The sequence below is a fragment of the Heliangelus exortis genome, chromosome 27 (assembly GCF_036169615.1).
Source record: "Heliangelus exortis chromosome 27, bHelExo1.hap1, whole genome shotgun sequence".
NCBI classification, from domain to species: domain Eukaryota; kingdom Metazoa; phylum Chordata; class Aves; order Apodiformes; family Trochilidae; genus Heliangelus; species Heliangelus exortis.
In genome coordinates, this window is record NC_092448.1 from 3,314,653 (window position 1) to 3,333,497 (window position 18,845).

The window sequence follows — 18,845 nt, forward strand, 5'->3', positions numbered from 1 at the left end:
CCCTTTTCCCCTTTTTTCCCCCCTTTTTTCCCCCCCTTTTTTTCCCCCCCTTTTTTTCCTTTTTTTTTCCTTTTTTTTTCCTTTTTTTTTCCTTTTTTTTTCCTTTTTTTTTTCCTTTTTTTTTTCCTTTTTTTTCCCTTTTTTTTCCTTTTTTTTTCCTTTTTTTTCCTTCTTTTTTTTTTCCTTTTTTTTCCTTTTTTTTCCTTCTTTTTTTTCCTTTTTTTTTCCTTTTTTTTCCTTTTTTTTCCTTTTTTTTTCTTTTTTTTTCCTTTTTTTTTCCTTTTTTTTCCTTTTTTTTTTCCTTTTTTTTTTCCTTTTTTTTTCCTTTTTTTTTTTTTTCCTTTTTTTTTTCCTTTTTTTTTCCTTTTTTTCCCCTTTTTTTTTTCCTTTTTTCTTTTCCTCCCTTTTTTTTTTTTTTTTTTCCTTTTTCCCAAGCACAATCAGCCTCCTGGCTCCAGCCTGGGAGCTCGGAGCAGCCTCCAGCACTCACTGCCCTGGCCCTGCCTGCAGGTAGAACCTAAAAATAGGACCCTCCTGCCTGGGCCATGTGCTCACCTCGAGGAGGAGCCGGAGCAGCCCCCATCCCCCTCCTCCTCCTCCTCCTCCTCCTCCTCCTCGCAGCAGCTCTGGAGCCCCCGGGCTGCTTGAGGGGGTCCCGCAGGGGCTGGGGGCTCCTTCCTGGTTGCTTGGGGATGCGTTGAACAAATCCTGGGAAGGAGTAGGGAGCATCAATCCTCCCTCAGAGCTTTTTTTCCTCTTCCAGACCCAATTCCTCCCTGGCTTGGGTCCCAGAGAACCAAAAAAAAACCCCCCACCCCCATAACCCCCCCCACCCTTGGCTCCAGCCCCTTCCCCAAGCTGATAAAACACCAAGTGGAACCCAATCCCGTCCTCTGTGAGTATTTATTGGTTTTGCAGTGCCCGCCCCGGAACCCAAGCACCCAAATCCCCAGAAAGGGGGGGGGGGGGGGGGTTGGGGGTCCCTCCCTATCCCCGGGTGGGTGGGTGGGTGCTATTTGGAGGTGGGGGTGCCCTGGCCGAGCTGCAGCAGGGAGTTGGTGGTGTAATTCTGGAAGAGGGGCTGGAGGAACATGCCCACGGTGCCAAAGACACAGACGAAGACGAAAATCCACAAGAAGAGGCGATCGATGACCATGGCCACGTATTTCCAGTCCTCGCTCACCTACGCGGGACGGGGAGGGGACATCGGGTCAGACCGGGACCTCCGGTACCGCCCCACTCGGGGGAGGTTCCACCCCCCAGCTCCGCGGAGCCCCCACTCTGCTCCTTCAGCACCGCAAACCCCCCCGTCCCCCTGTCCCCCACCCCGGGGCTCTGTCCCACGCTGAGCCCGTGGAAACTCATCACCCCCCCCGTGGGCTGAGTTGGGGGGGGGGAGAGGGGAAGCAGCAGCCCCCGGTCCTGCAGCCCTGCCCGGGGATGCACCGCCAAAAAGAAAAAAAAAATAAATCTGTAGGGTCAGCGCCCACCCCTTGCAGGATGGAGCTGCAGGGCTGGGACTCCTCCTGCCCGGGTGGGGGATTTTGGGGGGGCTCTGGGAGCTGGGGGGGGTTCTGGTGGCTGCAGGGCAGGGCCCTTCTTGGTGCTCATGCACATCCCATCCTGTGCTGCAGCAGGGACATGCTCTGCAGCCCCCCCCAGCCCTACCTGCACCCCCCAACCCTACCTGCACCCCTATTCCACACCCCCCAGCCCTACCTGTACCCCCCAACCCTGCCTGCACCCCTATTCCACACCCCCAGCCCTACCTGCACCCCACAGCCCAGCCTGTACCCCCCAACCCTATCTGCCCCCCTATTCCACACCCCAAAGCCATACCTGTACCCCCCAGCCCAGCCTGCACCCCCCAGCCCTGCCTGCACCCCTATTTCACACCCCCCAACTCTACCTGCACCCCCCAGCCCTATCTGCCCCCCTACCCCACATCCCCCAGCCCTACCTGCACCCCCCAGCCCAGCCTGCACCCCCAATCCTATCTGCCCCCCTATTCCACACCCCCCAGCCCTACCTGCACCCCCCAGCCCTGCCTGCACCCACAGCCCTGTCTGTACCCCCCAGCCCTATCTGCCCCCCTACCCCACACCCCCCACCCCTCCCTACCCCCCACACCCCATCCCCCTCAACCCACTTCCCCCCAAATCCACCCTCCCCCAAGCCCTCCCCACACCCTCCACTCCCCCAAACCCCCCCCTCCACCCAACCCCCCACTCCCTGCCCTCCCCGTCTCACGCTTTGGTCGTCGTCCTCGCTGCGCATGTGGTCGGCGATGAACCGCACCCCATCCACCGCCTCCCCCACCCCCGCAGGCGCAGGGGGGCGCGGGGGTCGCCCCCTGGCCCGGCCTCTCCTGGTACCCGTTGAGCCCCTCGACTTTGGAGGCCCCGGGGTGGGCGGCGTAGCAGGCGCAGAGCCGGGGACCCCCCTCGGAGGAAAAGGGCGGCGGGTGGCGGCGGCGGCGGCGCGGTCCTGGTTGTGCCGGCGCTGTCGCAGGCGCTGCCGGGCACAGTTCTGTCGCGGCTGCTTCATGAAGAGCAGCGCCGGGAGCTTGTGGAGGAAGAGGGGTGCGGACCCAGGGGGGCATGGTGTGGGTGGTGGGCGAGCGGTGGTGGACGTTGAGGACGCAGACGCTGGTGACGATGGAGAAGGTCACCAGCACCATGGTGAACATGAGGTACTTGCCCACCAGCGGCACGTCCAGCGAGGTGGGCGGCACGATCTTGGAGATGAGGAGCAGGAAGACGGTGAGGGCCAGGAGGACAGAGATGCAGAGGGTCATCTTCTCGCCGCAGTCGGAGGGGAGGTAGAAGACGAGGATGGCCAGGGAGGTGATGAGGATGCAGGGGATGATGAGGTTGATGGTGTAGAAGAGGGGTTTGCGGCGGATGATGAAGTCGTAGGTGATGTCCACGTAGGTGGAGTCGTCAGGGTTCTCGTTGCGCCGGCCCGGCAGCGCCACGATGTCCCACTCGCCGCTGGGCGTGAAGTCGTCCAGGCTGGCCACCTCGCTCTTCAGCACCAAATCGATCTCGGTGCGGTCGTAGGTCCAGGAACGGAATTTCATGGTGCAGTTCTGCTGGTCGAAGGGGAAGTGCTTCACCTCGATCTTGCAGGCGCTCTTGTAGATGGCAGGAGGCAGCCAGAAGATGCTCCCCGTCGTAGGAGATGACGGCGTTGGAGTAGAAGGAGACCTCGTACATCCCGTCGGCGCTGGGGGTGGGGAAGGGGTGCAGCGTCAGGCGGTGGGATTGCTTCCCCCCACCCCTTTGCCAAAAAAAAAAAAACAAAAAAACAAACAAACAAAAAAATCACCTACTTGTTGTAGAGCACCACGTCGGGCAGCCAGATGTGCTTGGAGGGCAGTCGGACCTTCTTCATGTTGTCAAAGTCCTCCGGCTTCCAGTGTGAGACGATAATCCTCCCACTCCTGAGGGCAGGAAGGGTCAGGGGGATTCCACACGGGCTGTGTGGGGTCCCAGGGCAGGGTGGATGCAGGGTGTCCCGGGGAAAGGTGTCTGGAGGGTCCCAGGGTAGGGTGGATGTGGGGGGGGTTGCAGGGCAGGGTGCCTGAGGGGTCCCGGGACAGCGTCCTGAGGAGGTCTGGGAAGGGTGGGCTTAGGGGGTCCTGGGTAGGGTGCCTGGGGGGTCTTGGGGCAGGGTGCTTGGGGGGTCCCAAAGAAGGATGGATATGGATGGTCCTGGGTAGGGTGCCTGGGGGGTCCCAAGGAAGGATGGATATGGGGGTCTTGGGGCAGGGTGCTTGGGGGGTCTTGGGCCAGGGTGCCCAGGTCCCAAGGAAAGATGGACATGGGGGGTCTCAATGTAGGGTGCTTGGGGGTCTTGGGGCAAGGTGTCTGGGGGTCCCAAGGAAGGATGGATATGGGTGGTCCTGGGTAGGGTGCTTGGGGGGTCTTGGGGCAGGGTGCCTGGGGGCTCCCAAGGAAGGAGGGATATGGGTGGCCCTGGGGCAGGGTGCCCGGGGGTCCCAGGAAAGATGGACATGGGGGTCTCAATGTAGGGTGCTTGGGGGGTCCTGGGGCAGGGTGCCTGGGGGGGTCCTGTGGAAGGGTGAACAGGAAGGGTCGCATGGCAGGGTGCCTGGGGGTTCTCAGGGCAGGGTCCTGGGGAGTCCTTGGGCAGGGTGCCTTTGGGGGGGGGGGGGGTTTCAATGCAGGGTGCCTGGGGGTCCCCAGGGCCATGGTGCAGTCCATGGCTCCCACCTGGGTCAGCCAGACGTTGGTGGTCATGATCTGCTCCCTCTCGTGCTGCGGGGAGAGCGGAGTTGGTTACTTCGTTGATGGGGGGGGGGGGCTGCAGGACCCCTATCCCACCCCGGGGGATGGGGAGCAGAGCCCCAGGGAACTCACCACACTGATGAGCTGTGCCAGGGACACCATGAGCTGGACGGTCACCAGCTGGGAGCCATTGGTGGCCGGGCGGATCAGTTTGTTGTAGCGGGTGGGGTCCAGCAGATATTCCACCAGCCGCTCCTCCGTGTCCGTGCCCACGGCCCTGGGGAGGTGCCGGGGGGCTCAGACCCACGGCACGCTCAGGGACCCCCCCTCGCCCCCCCCCGGGAGGCTCCGGATCCCCCCCCACCCGGGCCTCAGCCCCTGCCTGCCCCAGGGGTCTGGACCTGACAGATGGAGGGTGATGGGGGGGGTGGTGAAGGGGGGGTCCCGGGGGGCTGCTGGTGCCTGGGAAGGGGCAGCTGTGGGTGGGTCTGGGTGGGGGTCTGCAGCTCGGTCCCCCCCGTCTGCTTCTGCCTGGGCACCCCCTCGCCTTCCCCCCCTTCGCCCCCCATGTCCCACCCGCCCCCGGCCTGTCCTCGCCCACCCCCTGCCCCCCCCCGGTACCGCCCCGCCAGAACAGTTCGGCGAACCGGACCCCCAGGGCCCGGCGGTTCCGCGTGGGGAGCACCTGGAGAATCCCCAGGGACCGGGCCGGAGTAGCGGGAAGCACCGCAGCGGGCCGGTACCGATTCCACGTCGGGGTCGACACCCCGGCTCCAATTCGGTACCGACAACGGTGCCGGTGCTCCCCGCCTCCAGCCCGGGGCACTTACGTCTGAGGGCGGCGAGGAGGCAGAGGACGCGGAGCAGCGCCATGGGGGCGGCCCGCTGCCGGTACCGCTGCCGGTACCGCGGCCGGGCTGGTGCCGGGGCCGGGCCGGGGCCGGTCCCGCCGCTGTCCCCGGTGCTGCCCGCGCTCTCCGCGGTGCTGGAGCCGGCGGCGGCGGCCCGGGCGGGGCGGCCCCGGGCGGGAGGCGGTGCCGGGCGCTGTGCCGGGGCCGCCCCGCACTCCCCGCTCCGTCACCGCCGCCGTCACCGGCCCCGGGGCCGCCCCCACCCCCGCCCCGCAAAGAGGAGGGGGGGGGGAGGTCCGGGAGACCCAAACCCTCCGCTCCGCCGAGCTCCGGCCCCTGCCCACCCACGGGATCGGAACCGAACCGAATCCGATGGGGGCAGCTCCAGGGCCCCGACACACACAAAGCTCCGGTGCCGGACCCCCCGAACCCTCCGGGCTCAGGGACCCCCCCGGAACCTCCAGGAGAGCCCCGGATCCATCGGGCTGAGCTCCCACTGCCCCGCTCTGGGACCTCTCAGTAACCCCCAAGACCCCCGGATCCCTCGAACTCAGGGACCCCCCCAAGACCCCCCCCTGAGCTCAGGAACTCCTCAGAGCCCCAGACACCCCCGAGCCCCCCCAGACCCCCCACCCCAGGCTCCCTTCGGACCCCCATGGGCTGAGACCCCCCAGGGCTCAGGGACTTCTCCGACCCCCCAGACCCCCCCGACCACCGGGCTCAGACCCCTCTAAGCCCCCCCCACACCCCATTCCCGACCCCCCCCCTTCCTCGCCCGGGCTCAGAGACTTCTCAGACCCCCCAGACCCCTCAGATCCCCCCAGACCCCCGAGCTCAGACCCCTCTAAGCCCCCCCTCTCCCCCGCCCAGGGGGCTCAGAGACTTCTCAGACCCCCCAGACCCCTCAGACCCCCCCCGGACCCCCGGGCTCAGACCCCTCTAAACCCCCCGACCCGTTCCCTACCCCCCCCCCCCCCCCCCCCCCCAAGTTCCCATCGTGACCCCACGTGACCCCGGGAACCGGGGGGCGGGGCGCAGGACCGTTAAGCTCCGCCCCTTTATTTATCCTCATCCTTCCCCCCTCCCCTTTCCCCCCCCCCCCCTTTTTTTTTTTTTTTTTTTTTTTTTTTTTTTAATTTATTATTTTTTTTAATCTTTTTTTCCGTCACTTCCGGCTCCGTCCCGCCCGGTTCCGCCGCGGGCGGAGGCTCCGCCTTTTCCGGTACCGTCGGGAGGGGTCCACTTCCGGAGAGCGGGGCCGTCCCGCCGCCATCTTGGGCCGGCTCCGGGGGCTGCGGCGGCGGCGGCGGCGGAGCGGTTCCCTCCATGGGAAGATGCAGCGGGCGGGGGCGGAGGAGGCGGCGGGGTCGCAGGCGGCGGCGGGGGGGGGACCCGGACGGAGCGGGACCGAAGTGGCGGCGGCCGCCGCCGCCCCCGCCGGGCGGCTCCTGAGGCGGGAGCTGCGGCTGCTCGAGTCCATCTTCCACCGGGGGCCACGAGCGGTTCCGTATCGGCAGCGCCTGTCCCGACGAAATCAGCTGCGAGTTCGTCCCGGGGGTCGGAGCTCGGGCCGGTGCTTCCGCTTCCCGGGGACCGCCGCCGGGACCCGTCCGCATCCACTGTAATATCACGGTGAGGACCCCCCCGGTGGGACGGAACACCGGGACCCGGTTCGGAGAACCCGGGGTGGGCTGCCTGACGTCGGAGCCCCGATGCCGTTAGGGTCCGGGGGAGCCGTTCGTGTGGCCCGGGACTCCCCCCCCCCCCCCCGCCACCGAGCTCCGCCGGGTTCCCGGTACCGGGCAGCTTCACCTTGGGGAGGGCCGGGTCCGGTAGCACCGGGGGACGCACAGGGTGGCCCCGGGTTCCCGTTCCCCCGGGTTTTTTTTGGGGTGGGATTCCCGGTGATGCCTGGAGGTGTTCCCGCTATCCCGATCCCGGTCTCCCGGTCCCGGTTCTGAGCCCATCACGGGCTGCTCTGGATCGTTCTTTCTGGGGTTCTGGGTTAGGGGGGGTGCAGATCCCATCCCTTGGGGTGGGTTCTGATTTGGGGGTCCCACTTCCCGGCAGGAGCAGGGAGGATTTTCCAGAGCTGGAATCCCGGGAGTGTCCCCGGGGCTGTCGGAACCCCCTTCTCGGCCATAACGTCACCGTTGTCCCGTTCCTGGCCCATCCTGGGGGGGCCATGGGGTTTTTTTTTGGGGGGGGGCAGGGATTATTTTGCCCTGGTTGGGTTTTGGGGGGGTTGCTCCCATTCCATTGATCTCAGGGATCCCTTTTGGGAAGAGGTTTGGGACTGGCTGCAGCTCCTGGTCTTGCCTTTCCCTGTGGATGCGGAAGTTTCATTCCCCCCCCCCCAACGCCCCCCCCGTATTTTTATTTTTATTTTTTTCCCCTTTTTTGCAGGAATCTTACCCAGCAGTCCCCTATCTGGTCCGTGGAATCAGATGATCCCAACCTGGCAGCTATCCTGGAGAGGCTGGTGGAAGTCAGGAAAGGGAACACCCTGGTGAGGGGGGGACAGGGGGATTGGGATCAGCTTGGAATTCTGCTGAGTCTGAGGGGGGGTGTGGGATTTTTATCCCCTGGTGGAAGTCAGGAAAGGGAAAATCCTGGTGAGGGGGAGACAGGGGGCTTGGGATCAGCTTGGAATTCTGCTGAGTCTTTGGGGGGGGGATTTTTGTCCCCTGGTGGAAGTCAGGAAAGGGATCAGCTTGGAATTCTGCTGAGTCTGGGGGGGGGTGTGGGATTTTTATCCCCTGGTGGAAGTCAGGAAAGGGAAAACTCCTGGTGAGGGGGGGCAGGGGGCTCAGGATAAGCTTGGAATTCTGCTGAGTCTGGGGGGGAGGGGGTTTGGGATTTTTATCCCCTGGTGGAAGTCAGGGAAACCTTGGTGAGGGGGGGGCTCTGGATCAGCTTGGAATTCTGCTGAGTCTTTGGGGGTGGGATTTTTGTCCCCTGGTGGAAGTCAGGAAAGGGATCAGCTTGGAATTCTGCTGAGTCTGGGGGGGGGAGTGGGATTTTTATCCCCTGGTGGAAGTCAGGAAAGGGAAAATCCTGGTGAGGGGGGGGCAGGGGGCTTGGGATCAGCTTGGAATTCTGCTGAGTCTTTGGGGGGGGGGATTTTTGTCCCCTGGTGGAAGTGAGGAAAAGGATCAGCCTGGAATTCTGCTCAGCCTGGGGGGGGATTTTTATCCCCTGGTGGAAGTCAGGAAAGGGAAAATCCTGGTGAGGGGGGGCAGGGGGCTTGGGATCAGCTTGGAATTCTGCTGAGTCTTTGGGGGGGGGGATTTTTGTCCCCTGGTGGAAGTGAGGAAAGGGAACACCCTGGTGAGGGGGCTTGGGATCAGCAAGCTGAGTCTGGGGGGGATTTTCCCTCCTTTTCCTGATGTCTTGGAGCAGGGACAGTGGGAGGGAGGGGAAGGGGCTGCAGGAGAGGGGGGGGGGGCTCAGCCTGGGGGGGGTTTCTCTGACTCGTGGCTGCTCCCTGGCAGCTGCTGCAGCACCTGAAGAGAATCATTTCCGACCTCTGCAAACTCTACAACCTCCCCCAGCATCCAGACGTGGAAATGTTGGACCAACCTCTGCCAGCAGAACAGGTGAGGAGGCTTTGGGAGTTCCTTCACCAAAAAGGAATTCCCTGGAATCTGCTGGAGGGTTCCCGTGGGAAGAGCAGGGCAGATTCCCACCCGTGGGGGGGGGGGGTTTCCTTGTGAAGCTTTTTGGCTCTGTTGGTAAAATTCCTCTTTAATTTTGTTCAGAAAGCTCCTGGAGAGGCAGGAGAGTTTTTTTTTTTTCCCAGGAAGCTGATGCCCCCTCTGTGCTTTTGTCCCCACAGAGCACGCAGGAAGAGGTGTCCTCAGAAGAGGAAGATGAGGAGATGCCAGAGGTCAGTGAGGAAGAGCACAGGGAGGGCTCAGGGCTGGGATCTGGGAAGAGCCCAGAAGTTGGATTGATCCCAGCATTTTCCCACTGGGTGGGAGTGGTGTGTTCCCACCTGGGAAGCCGTGGCCTCCAGAGGGTGAGGGGGGGGATGCAGAGGAGTTGGAAGTGAAGCCCCCACAGCCAATTTCCCTATTCCAGAGCTCTGGAAGCCTGAAATTCCTCCCGGGGTACTGGGATTCCCAGGATTCCCACGGAGAGGAGGATGAGTGGAGTGTGTCTGAGGAGCAGCAGCAGCAGCAGCCATGCTGCACTGCAGGCTGAGCCTGTCACGCTGCAAAACCCACAGGCTGAGGGTGTTGGGTTTTGTGGTTTGGAGCTCTGGAGAAGTGGGTGGAATAAATCCCTGGATCTCCATGGTGACCGAGGAGCCAAGCCTCACATGCTCCTCCCCGGGGTGTGAGAGGCAGGGAGGCTGCAGCTCCTCACACACAACCCTAGGGGCAGGTCACTTGGCAGCACTCGTTGGGGTTTTAAACCAAGTTAATAACTTGCTAAGTCCAAGTTGACCTTTGCCAGGGCCCTCCCCTGGAGAGAAAGGAAGAAAAAAAAAAAAAAAAAAAAGCAAAAAACCAAACCACTGAGGCTTCAACAGAACCTCCCGTGGCTGTGGGCAAAACTCTGGGGGCAAATTTGTGATCAGAGAATCCCGGGATGGCAGCTTGGAAGGGACCTCAGGGAGCTGCTCCAACCCTTGTAGGATTATTGTTGATGTGAGATGGCTCAGCACCCCCTGGAGCTGAGACTCAGAACTTTCCAAAGTGCAGGAATCCACCCCTTCCCCTGGGAAACAACTCCAAGGTCTGACTGTCCTCAAAGTGAAAAATTTTCCTCTTGTGCTCAGTGTGAATCTCCCCAGGAGCAACTTGTGCCCATTGCCCCTTGTCCATGGAAATCAGGAGTCTCCATCTCCTTTGGAGCTGCCCCTTAAGTACTGGAACATTGTAATAAGGTCACCCCTAAGCCTTTTCTTCTCAAACCTGAACAAACCCAGTTTTCTGGCAAGTGCTGCCCTTTTCTGGACCTTCTCCAACCTGTCCCACATCCTTAATGTGTGAGTCCTCACTTTCCTGTGACCTGGAAAAGAAATCCTGGGGAGTTCAGCATTCCCTCTTCTGCCAGGATTGATGCCCTGGCTTGGAGCAAAAGTTCATGGGATTTGTTGGGCTGTGTGGGAAGAGCTGTGCCCTCCCTGCTGTGTGATGCAGGTTAATCCCCACTCGAAGGATTTTCTTGCAGGATCTTGTTCTTCTTGGGTGAGAGTCTAAAAATGGCCGAGCCCTTCCAAAAATGCTGCTCCTCCAGAATAGCAGCAGCAGCAATCAGGCAGCCCTGGAGGAAATGTTTGTTCAGAGGATTTAATCCCAACCTTGGAGCTCTGCCTACCTTGGAGCTGAATCCTGGGGGGGTGAGGGAAAGGGTCCCTGCTAGAGGATTTTTTTGGGGGGTTGCAGATGGTGGTGTGGGGCTAAACCTGTGCTTGAGTGAAGGAAAACACCAGGACAAAGCTTCTGGACCAGTTTGGATGGAGCTTGGAGCAACCTGGGCTGCTGGAAGGTGTCCTGACCCATGCAGGGGGGTTGGAAGTGCTTTTAGGAAGAAGCTTTAAGATCCCTTCCAACCCAAAGCATTCTGTGGCCACAGAGTGGAACATCACCTCTTTTTGAGGGGAAAAATGTCCCACCCAGTGGTGCCAGTGGGTTCCATGGGTTCCTTGGGGGGTGTCCCAGGAATTAATGACCAATTATAACCTGGTGTGAGGCTTGGCAAGGGAGAAGCCAGTGAACAAAGAGCTTGTGTGAGCCCAGTTGAATTCTGGAAAGGGAAGTGTGCTGCTTTCCCTGCTGGGTTTGGCTCAGGAGGGTGGCAGGGCACGTGTGGGCTAAGCCTGCCCAGACCTTGTGTCTTCCACCTCATTTATCAGCAAAAAGTTTTTCACCCAGGGGGCAGTGGAAGAAGCTCCCCAGGGAAGTGGTTTCAACCCCAAACCTGTGTGGAAGCATTTGGAAGATGCTCTCAGGTGTGATCCCCTGCCCAGGGAGAGGAGTTGGCCTCAGTGATCCTCATGGGTCCCTTCCAACTCGACAGATTTGATGTTTTTATGATTCTGTTTGTGCCTCAGATCAGGGTTTGGGAGGGAGGGTTGTGAGTGAATCCTCCTGGAGAGCGGGGAGGAGCAATTAGGGACCTCTCTGAGCTCTTCTCTCCCCTTTCCCAGGACACAGAGGACTTGGACCACTATGAGATGAAAGAGGAAGAGCCAGCAGATGGGAAAAAGACTGAGGATGAAGGCATTGGGAAGGAAAACCTGGCCATTTTAGAGAAAATCAAAAAGAACCAGAGGCAAGATTACTTAAATGTACGTGTCACCTGGTGGGCAGGAGGCTTGGGGAAGCTGAGGGACCCAAGGGGCTGTCCCTGGCCAGAGGTGGCTCTCAGGGGGGCTGGAGTGGCCAATGCAGAGAAGTCCCTGAGCTGCCTCTGCAGCTGGAGGAAGTAAATTTGGGCTTCAGGTGGCCCCAAAGCCCCAGTGTGAGGTGGGGCAGAAAAATCTGGGGTTCCCCTCTGCTCCCAGGAGCTGCAGCTCCCTCTGGAGCCCTGGCAGGGGGTGGGTTTTGAACTCCTGGGATTTTTCAGCAGTTGAGAGGCCACTGAGGTGGTTTTGCTGCTTTGGGGTGGGGGAAGGTGCTGGAGAGGGAGAGGGGAAGATGGAGCAGTGAGAGAGACAGTGAGATGTGGTTTAGAAGCTGGGTGGGAGTTGCAGCTCAGGCGTTGGCCTCGTAGAGCAACAACCGTGGTGGGTGCAGCCTAATGATGGGATTTCCCTCTTCCCAAATTCCTCCAGGGTGCAGTGTCTGGGTCTGTGCAGGCCACTGACCGGCTAATGAAGGAGCTCAGGGATATTTACAGATCACCAAGTTTCAAGGGGGGTGAGTACTGCACAGGGGGGGGTCCAAAGGGGGGCAGTTTCCCCGCTCTTCATGCCAGGGTTTTCCTCCTCGTTCTGGGTGGCACCTCGTGGGCTTCAGAGATGTTCAGCCAGGGAGAGGATCTGTCAGGAGGGAGGAAAACTGCCTCACCCTTAACTCTGCTTTATCCCTTCCCTGCTGGTGTGGGGTGGAAGTGAGGAATGTGCTGGGGGGGGGGGGGATTGTCTGGCTTTAAGGGTTGTGGTGCTCTTTTTGCTGAGCCCAAGGGCTCAGGAAAGAGCAGTGGGAAAACTGCTGCCCTCAGGAAGGTTCTTCTGGATAAGTGCTGCTTTTTGGGGGGGTTTCTTTGCCAGGCTGAGGTGGTGCTGCAGGGCCAAGGGGATTGGATCCCCCTCCTGGTTTTCTCTTCCCTGTGGTGACATCCCTCCTCTCCTCCTTGCAGGATACTATGCAGTTGAACTGGTGAACGACAGCCTGTACGATTGGAACGTCAAACTCCTGAAGTAGGTGGCACCTGGGCTCATGGAACTGTGGTGGGAGGGACCCAAATGGCCTCCTGAGAGCCAGAGGGGAAGTGAACAGGGCAGGGGAGCACCTGGCAGGCCTGGGGTTCATTCAGCCTCTCACAGGCAGCTCGCTCGCTGTCTCCACATCAAAAAAGGGAGATGATATCTCCAGAGAAAAGAGGGCTCTGTAAGACTCTCTGCTGTTCCTAGAGTCCTGGAAGAGCTGCATCAGACAAACCCCTCAGCTTTCACACCCTCCAGACACCAGTGCTGCCTTTTCCTTGGGCCAGGCAGTCTTTTATTTTTAAGCTGGCAGCTGGCAAAAAGGGTGTGATGGTCTTCTCTGCAAACCAGGAGCAGAAGGGTGACAGCTCGGGCTGTCCCTGCCCTCTGGGTGACAACCCGAGGGCCCTCGTGGCCACCTGGGTGTGCAGGTACAGTAGCCCTGGGGTGGGTGGCAGTGAGTGTGGCTGACTCGAGGTGCCACCACCTTGACTTCTCACCCTCTGGGGTTGGTTTTTTTTTTTTTTGGCAGGGTTGACGAGGATAGCGCTTTGCACAACGATCTCCAGATCCTCAAAGAGAAAGAAGGAACAGATTTCATCCTCCTCAACTTCTCCTTTAAGGTGAGGAAGCCCATGTTCCCCTCCTTCCAGATCCTCCCATCTCAGAGGGTCGGCAGGGAGGAGGTTTCTCAAGCTCTTGACTTCCCTTCTCTCATTCCAGGATAATTTTCCTTTCGATCCGCCCTTCGTGAGGGTCGTGTCCCCGGTGCTCTCAGGGGGGTAAGTGACCCCCTGCCTGTCCCTGCTGGCCAAGCTCTCCAGCACTGCTTCCTACAGCAGTCTTCATTCTTCCCAGTCCCTTTTATCTCCCAGTTCCTTTATCTCCCAGCCCCCAGTTTGCAGGAGCTCTTCTGGAACCACAGATTCTGGGGAGGGTGGAAGGGGGTGAACTCTTTTTTTTTTTTTTTTTTCTGATTTTTGTGTTGAGGGTTTTTTTTTGGGTTTTTTTTTTTTTTTTTTTGAGCTCTGTTCAAAAGGGGAAACCCTTTTGTCTCTGGAGCAGCTGGGGGGGTTGAGGCTGTGTCCATCTCTCACCAAACCCTCCCCCATTCCTCCCTCAGGTACGTTCTGGGTGGCGGTGCCATCTGCATGGAGCTGCTCACCAAGCAGGTGGGTGCTGGCTGCACCGTGGAGCTCCCAATTCCCTTTTGGCTGTTCAGGGAACAGGAAGGGGGTGTCCTTTGGGTGCTGGCCTCACTCACCCTGCTGCTCTCTGTCCCCCAGGGCTGGAGCAGTGCCTACTCCATCGAGTCAGTGATCATGCAGATCAGCGCGACGCTGGTGAAAGGGAAAGCACGAGTCCAGTTTGGAGCCAACAAGGTGGGCAAAAGGGTGGAGAAAGAGGATGGGGGGCACCCAAAGGGAAGGTGTGTGGTGGGGAGGTGGCTGATGTGTGGCCTGGCTTCCCTTGCAGAATCAGTACAGCCTGACCAGAGCTCAGCAATCCTACAAGTCCCTGGTTCAGATCCACGAGAAGAACGGTAAGGGCTGGGGGAGAGAGCCAGATTCCTGATGAGTTCCTTGAGTCATGGAATGTCAGGGGTTGGAAGGGAGCTCCAGAGATCATGGAGTTCAACCCCCCTGTCACAGCAGGGTCACCCAGAACACATCCAGGGGGGTTTGGAAGCCTCTAGAGGAAACTCCAGAACCTCTCTGGGCAGCCTCAGGGATCCCTCACTCTCCCAGTCAAGAAGTTTCTCCTTGTGTTGAGGTGGAATTTCCTATGTTCCAGCTTCAACCTTTTATTTCTTGTCCTGTTACTGGGCACCTCTGAAAAGAGATTGGCCTCATCCTCTTGACTCAACCCCAAGTTGAGTTTTTACTACCCCAAGCTCAGAGAAGAGCTGGGGTGAAGTGGCAGCTGGTGGCTGCAGTGGGTGGGTGGGTGGGTGCTGGGCTCCTCCAGCTGCTCCCACAGCCACAGGACATTATCCTGCTGGTGCTGGGGAATGAGCTGGAGGGTGGAAAACATGGGAATCCAGGAGAACGTGGGGCTGACATTTCCCAGTGTGGGGTTGGTGTTCCTGGGCAGCTTTGTCCCTCACAGCTCTCTCCTTTTTCCAGGCTGGTACACACCACCCAAGGAGGATGGGTAGCATGGGTGCTGCAGGACCAACCTGATCACCTTCAGGATCTTCTACTTGGATCTCAACGATGCCTCTTGGCTTTTTCCCAGGATGTTCTCCCAGCTCTGCCTGTTGCAGGACAATAATGGCTATTAAAAACTCTAAGTAAAACTGTTTAAGCAGTTGGACTGACCTAAAACACTTGCTGGACCCTTGCTAGCAGGCATTCTTGTTAAAACAAACTTTTGAGCCTCTTGTATTGCTGGAAACTTTCAACTCTACTCCAGTCTAGAGCGTCCTCCTTTACCTATGCTATGGATTTAATTTATTTTCTTATTTCATGTACACTGCTTTTTTTTGTTACAGTGTATGATGGATGTGTATGGAAAATGTATCTTTGGAGAAAAAAAGAAATTACAGTTTGTTAATTTGAAGATGCTGGTCTTGATTTTTTTTTTTTTTTTTTTTTTTTTTTTCCTCCAAACTGCTGCTGGGTAAATCTTGCCAACCCCTTCTGCAGCCAATTGTGCCCACACTGCAACTTCAACCCTGCTCCTGGGGATGGCTTCGTGTTGGTGGGGGCACAGGAATGGCCCCAACCTCTTCCAGCTGGAGCTCCTGGACAAGCTGCACAGGAAGATGTGGAACAGCTGCCTTGGAAAAAGAAGAAAAAAAACTCCTTTTTTTTTTCCTGGCAACGTGGGAGGGGTGCTGCCCACTTTCTCCTCTAGACCAAGACCAGATTTTTTTTTTTTTCCTTGATAAACTGCAACTTGGCACCTCAGGAAGTGGAGAGGGAAAGATCCATCAGGTGTTCTGGGGCTGAGGGGTTGCTCCTGCTCCCAGGACTTGGTCCTGCAGCGACTTCTCTGGAGTTTTTTTCACTTTTTTTGTCCCCAAGCCATCATTCCAGCTCTGCTCAGTGCTCTGTTGCTGCACCCCCTGTTTTGAATTCCCCCTGCTCTGCCTTGAGGCTGCTGGAAGGAGCTGAGGGTGTCCTCTGGGGTTGTGTCCTCGAAGAGGGCAGAGCTGACTCATTGGTGTCAAAGCCAGAGCACGGGGATTAACTCACTGTGTTGGAATAAAAAAAAAAGTTCTGACAAAATCAAAGGGGCTCAGAAGTCCATTATCTCCTCCCAGCAGCTGCTCCCTCCTCAGGCCTCGTCCTGCTCCCAGCTTTGCAATAAAAAGATGCTGGAGGAGAGGGATTTTATGGAGGATTTGGGAACTGAGGGCAGCTTTTAAGACCTGGAAGAGGGGGTGGAACACTGAGCAGCTTTGCTCTGGGTTCTGCTCCTCTACCCCAAACCAAGTGGGGTCCTACCCCAGCCTGGAGTCCTGTGTCCAGTTCTGGGCCCCTCAGCTCAGGAAGGAGCTTGAGGTGCTGGAGCAGGTCCAGAGAAGAGCAAGGAGGCTGTGAAGGGATCCAGCAGAATTCCTGTGAGGAAGGGCTGAGGGAGCTGGGGGTGTTGAGGCTGGAGAAGAGGAGGCTCAGGGGAGGCCTCATCACTCTCTACAACTCCCTGGATCCTGGCTGGAGTCAGGTGTAGCCCCAACGGGATGAGGTTCAACATTCCAAGTCCTGCACTTTGGCCACAACAACCCCCTGGGGAGCTCCATGGGGCACAGAGTGGCAGAAAGGGACCTGGGATTGCCAGGAAGCTGAAGAGGAGCCAGCAGTGTGGCCAAGAATCCCAGTGGCATCCTGGATGAGGAAGAGTGTGGCCAGCAGGTCCAGGGAAGGGATTCTGCCCCTGTGGAGGCCACAGCTTGAGTCCTGTGTCCAGTTCTGGGCCCCAAAATTCAGGAAGGAGATTGAGGCCCAAAGGAGGCAACTGGGCTGGTGAAGGGATCCAGCACAAATCCTGTGAGGAGAGACTGAGGGAGCTGGGGGTGTTGAGGCTGGAGAAGAGGAGGCTCAGGAGAGACCTCATCACTCTCTCCAACTCCCTGAAAGGAGGTTGGAGCCAGGGGGGGTTGGGCTCTTTTCCCAGGCAACTCTCAGCAAGACAAGAGGGCACAAGAGGTCTCAAGTTGTGCCAGGGGAGGTTTAGGTTGGACATGAGAAAGAATTTCTTTCTGGAGAGGGTGCTCAGCCATTGGAATGGGCTGCCCAGGGAAGGGGTGGATTCTCCATCCCTGGAGATATTTCAAAAGAGCCTGGATGTGGCACTCAGTGCCATGGGCTGGGAACCACGGGGGGAGTGGAGCAAGGGTTGGACTTGATGAGCTCTGAGGTCCCTTCCAACCCAGCCAATTCTAGGATTCTAGGATTCTGAGCCTGGTGTTGGGGGGCTGGAGGCACCCAGGTTCTGCTCCTCTCCCCCAGCACCAAGGAGCTGCCTGGGGAGGGGGCTGAGCCCTTTCCAAGGAAGGTTTAGAAAGTTGTGGTGCTGTTTCATGGGTTTTGGGTTGGAAGGGAGCTTTCTAAGTCAGTCCAACCCCCAAGCCCTATCCCACCTGCCCCGGAATGTTCCCAGGGACTCTGCCTCTCCCCCAACTCTCTGGGCAACCTGGGCCAGGGTCTCACCACCCTCAGCATTAAAAAAATTTCTTCCTGCTACCCCCTCAGACTCTCCCTCTGCCCTTCACACCCAACACCCCCTGTCCTATCACCACAAGGGTTTGGGTTTTTTTTTGTCCCCATCATTCTTGATGCCCCTTTGAGCATTAAAAAGCCCCAAGAAACCCCCCCTGGAGCCTTCTCTTTGCTGAGGTGGGGAGGGGGCTGTGCCCACTGCCCCCGGTGATGGGGTTGGGTTCGGGCACGCCAAGGGTGGCACAGACACACCCCCAAATCCTGGTGCCTTTGTGGCACCCATCCCAGTGGGTGCTCAGGACCAGCACCCAGTGGGTGCTCAGGACCATCACGAGCCGGTGTCTGGCAGGCGGTGCCGGTTCCGGCTGCTCCCACCCAGTGGACTCCATCCCACTCAGCACCACCTTTGGGTTTGGTTTCCTTGGTGCCATCTCTCCCGCTCCCATCCCACAGCCTGCGGGAGTTGGGAGAGGAGGGAGACGCAGAGAATTCCCAGAGGGATGCGGGGATGGCAACGAGCCGGGAATGCGGCACGGAGGCACCGAATGGTCCCGTTGGCACTGTGGGCCTGTTGACAATGTGGTACCGCCAGAACCGTGGTCCTGCTGGCACTGTGGTTCTGTTGGCACCATGGTACTGCCAGAACCGTGGTCCTGCTGGCACCGTGGTTCCCTTGGCACTGTGGTCCCCTTGGCACCGTGGTACCACCAGAACTGTGGTCCTGTTGGCACTGTGGTCCTGTTGGCACTGTGGTTCTGTTGGCACCATGGTACTGCCAGAACCGTGGTCCCGCTGGCACTGTGGTTCTGTTGGCACCATGGTACCACCAGAACCGTGGTCCCACTGGCACTGTGGTTCTGTTGGCACCATGGTACCACCAGAACCGTGGTCCTATTGGCACCGTGGTCCTGTTGGCACTGTGGTTCTGTTGGCACTGTGGTCTCCTTGGCACTGTGGTCCTTTTGGCACCATGGTACTGCCAGAACCATGGTCCTGCTGGCACTGTGGTCCTGTTGGCACCATGGTACCACCAGAACCGTGGTCCTGTTGGACCCCGGATCCCCTCCCCTGGAAAGATGAAGTTGTGGTTTCCATCTGGTAAGGAAAGGAACCGATCCAGCACCGGAGTTCAGTGGCAGGGGCACGGAGTTCTCCTCCTCCTCCTCCTCCTCTGAAGGTGAAGCTGATTCCCGTGGAGATCCCAGCCCAGCCCTGGGATCCTGAGGCCCATCCTGCCCGGTGAGGAAATGGCACTTCCTACGGCGCTGCCGGTGACCCCCGGGCTGCTGCTCGAGGCTGCCCCGGTACCGGACAGGGTGGGGGACACGGTTCTGGGGAGCTGCTGCTCCGGGGGAGCTGAGGTCTGTTCCCTCCGTCCCCCTCACCCAGCAGCAAGGCTGCTCCTTGGGGACATTCCCTGGTTTGGGGCAGGACATGGCAGTGCTGGGGGTGGGGGGGAGGCTTCACCCACAAAACCCCCCTCCCCATCCCCCTTTTGGTGTCGCTGGGGTCGGGAAGGACCCCCCCGGCACCGCTGCCAGCCCTGGAGGAAGCCAAATCTCTCTTCTCCTTCTGGTTTTCCATGCGAGGTCTCGGCACCAGCAGGGCTGCACCGGAGCAGTTTGAACCGCGCTGGTACCGGTACCGGGCCGTGCCCCGACGGCCATGGGAGCACGAACGACCTCTGGGCACG

At 59.2% G+C, this 18,845-nt stretch overlaps 2 protein-coding genes across 3 annotated transcripts; one reads left to right on the plus strand and one right to left on the minus strand.

The window, feature by feature from the left end:
- Window positions 1–889: 889 nt before the first annotated feature.
- CHRNB2 (cholinergic receptor nicotinic beta 2 subunit) lies at window positions 890–6,718 on the minus strand. The gene is given in 9 exon segments (XM_071726862.1): window positions 890–1,183; window positions 2,251–2,580; window positions 2,582–3,172; window positions 3,174–3,228; window positions 3,335–3,420; window positions 3,422–3,445; window positions 4,239–4,283; window positions 4,386–4,530; window positions 6,331–6,718. Coding segments are annotated over 9 exon segments (1,701 nt in total). The 5' UTR covers window positions 6,585–6,718; the 3' UTR covers window positions 890–1,012.
- Window positions 6,719–7,530: 812 nt separating this feature from the next.
- UBE2Q1 (ubiquitin conjugating enzyme E2 Q1) lies at window positions 7,531–15,047 on the plus strand. 2 transcript variants are annotated; one of them, XM_071726865.1, is made up of 12 exons: window positions 7,531–7,613; window positions 8,599–8,703; window positions 8,943–8,993; window positions 11,265–11,405; window positions 11,892–11,976; window positions 12,419–12,479; window positions 13,018–13,108; window positions 13,209–13,267; window positions 13,609–13,657; window positions 13,772–13,867; window positions 13,962–14,028; window positions 14,612–15,047. In XM_071726865.1, exons 2-12 carry the CDS (start codon window positions 8,674–8,676, stop codon window positions 14,641–14,643), a joined length of 762 nt encoding a protein of 253 aa, XP_071582966.1. In that variant the 5' UTR covers window positions 7,531–7,613; window positions 8,599–8,673; the 3' UTR covers window positions 14,644–15,047. The 2 variants fall into 2 exon arrangements, with proteins under 2 accessions (XP_071582966.1, XP_071582965.1); XM_071726864.1 differs by lacking the exon at window positions 7,531–7,613 and adding an exon at window positions 8,411–8,434.
- Window positions 15,048–18,845: the final 3,798 nt, after the last annotated feature.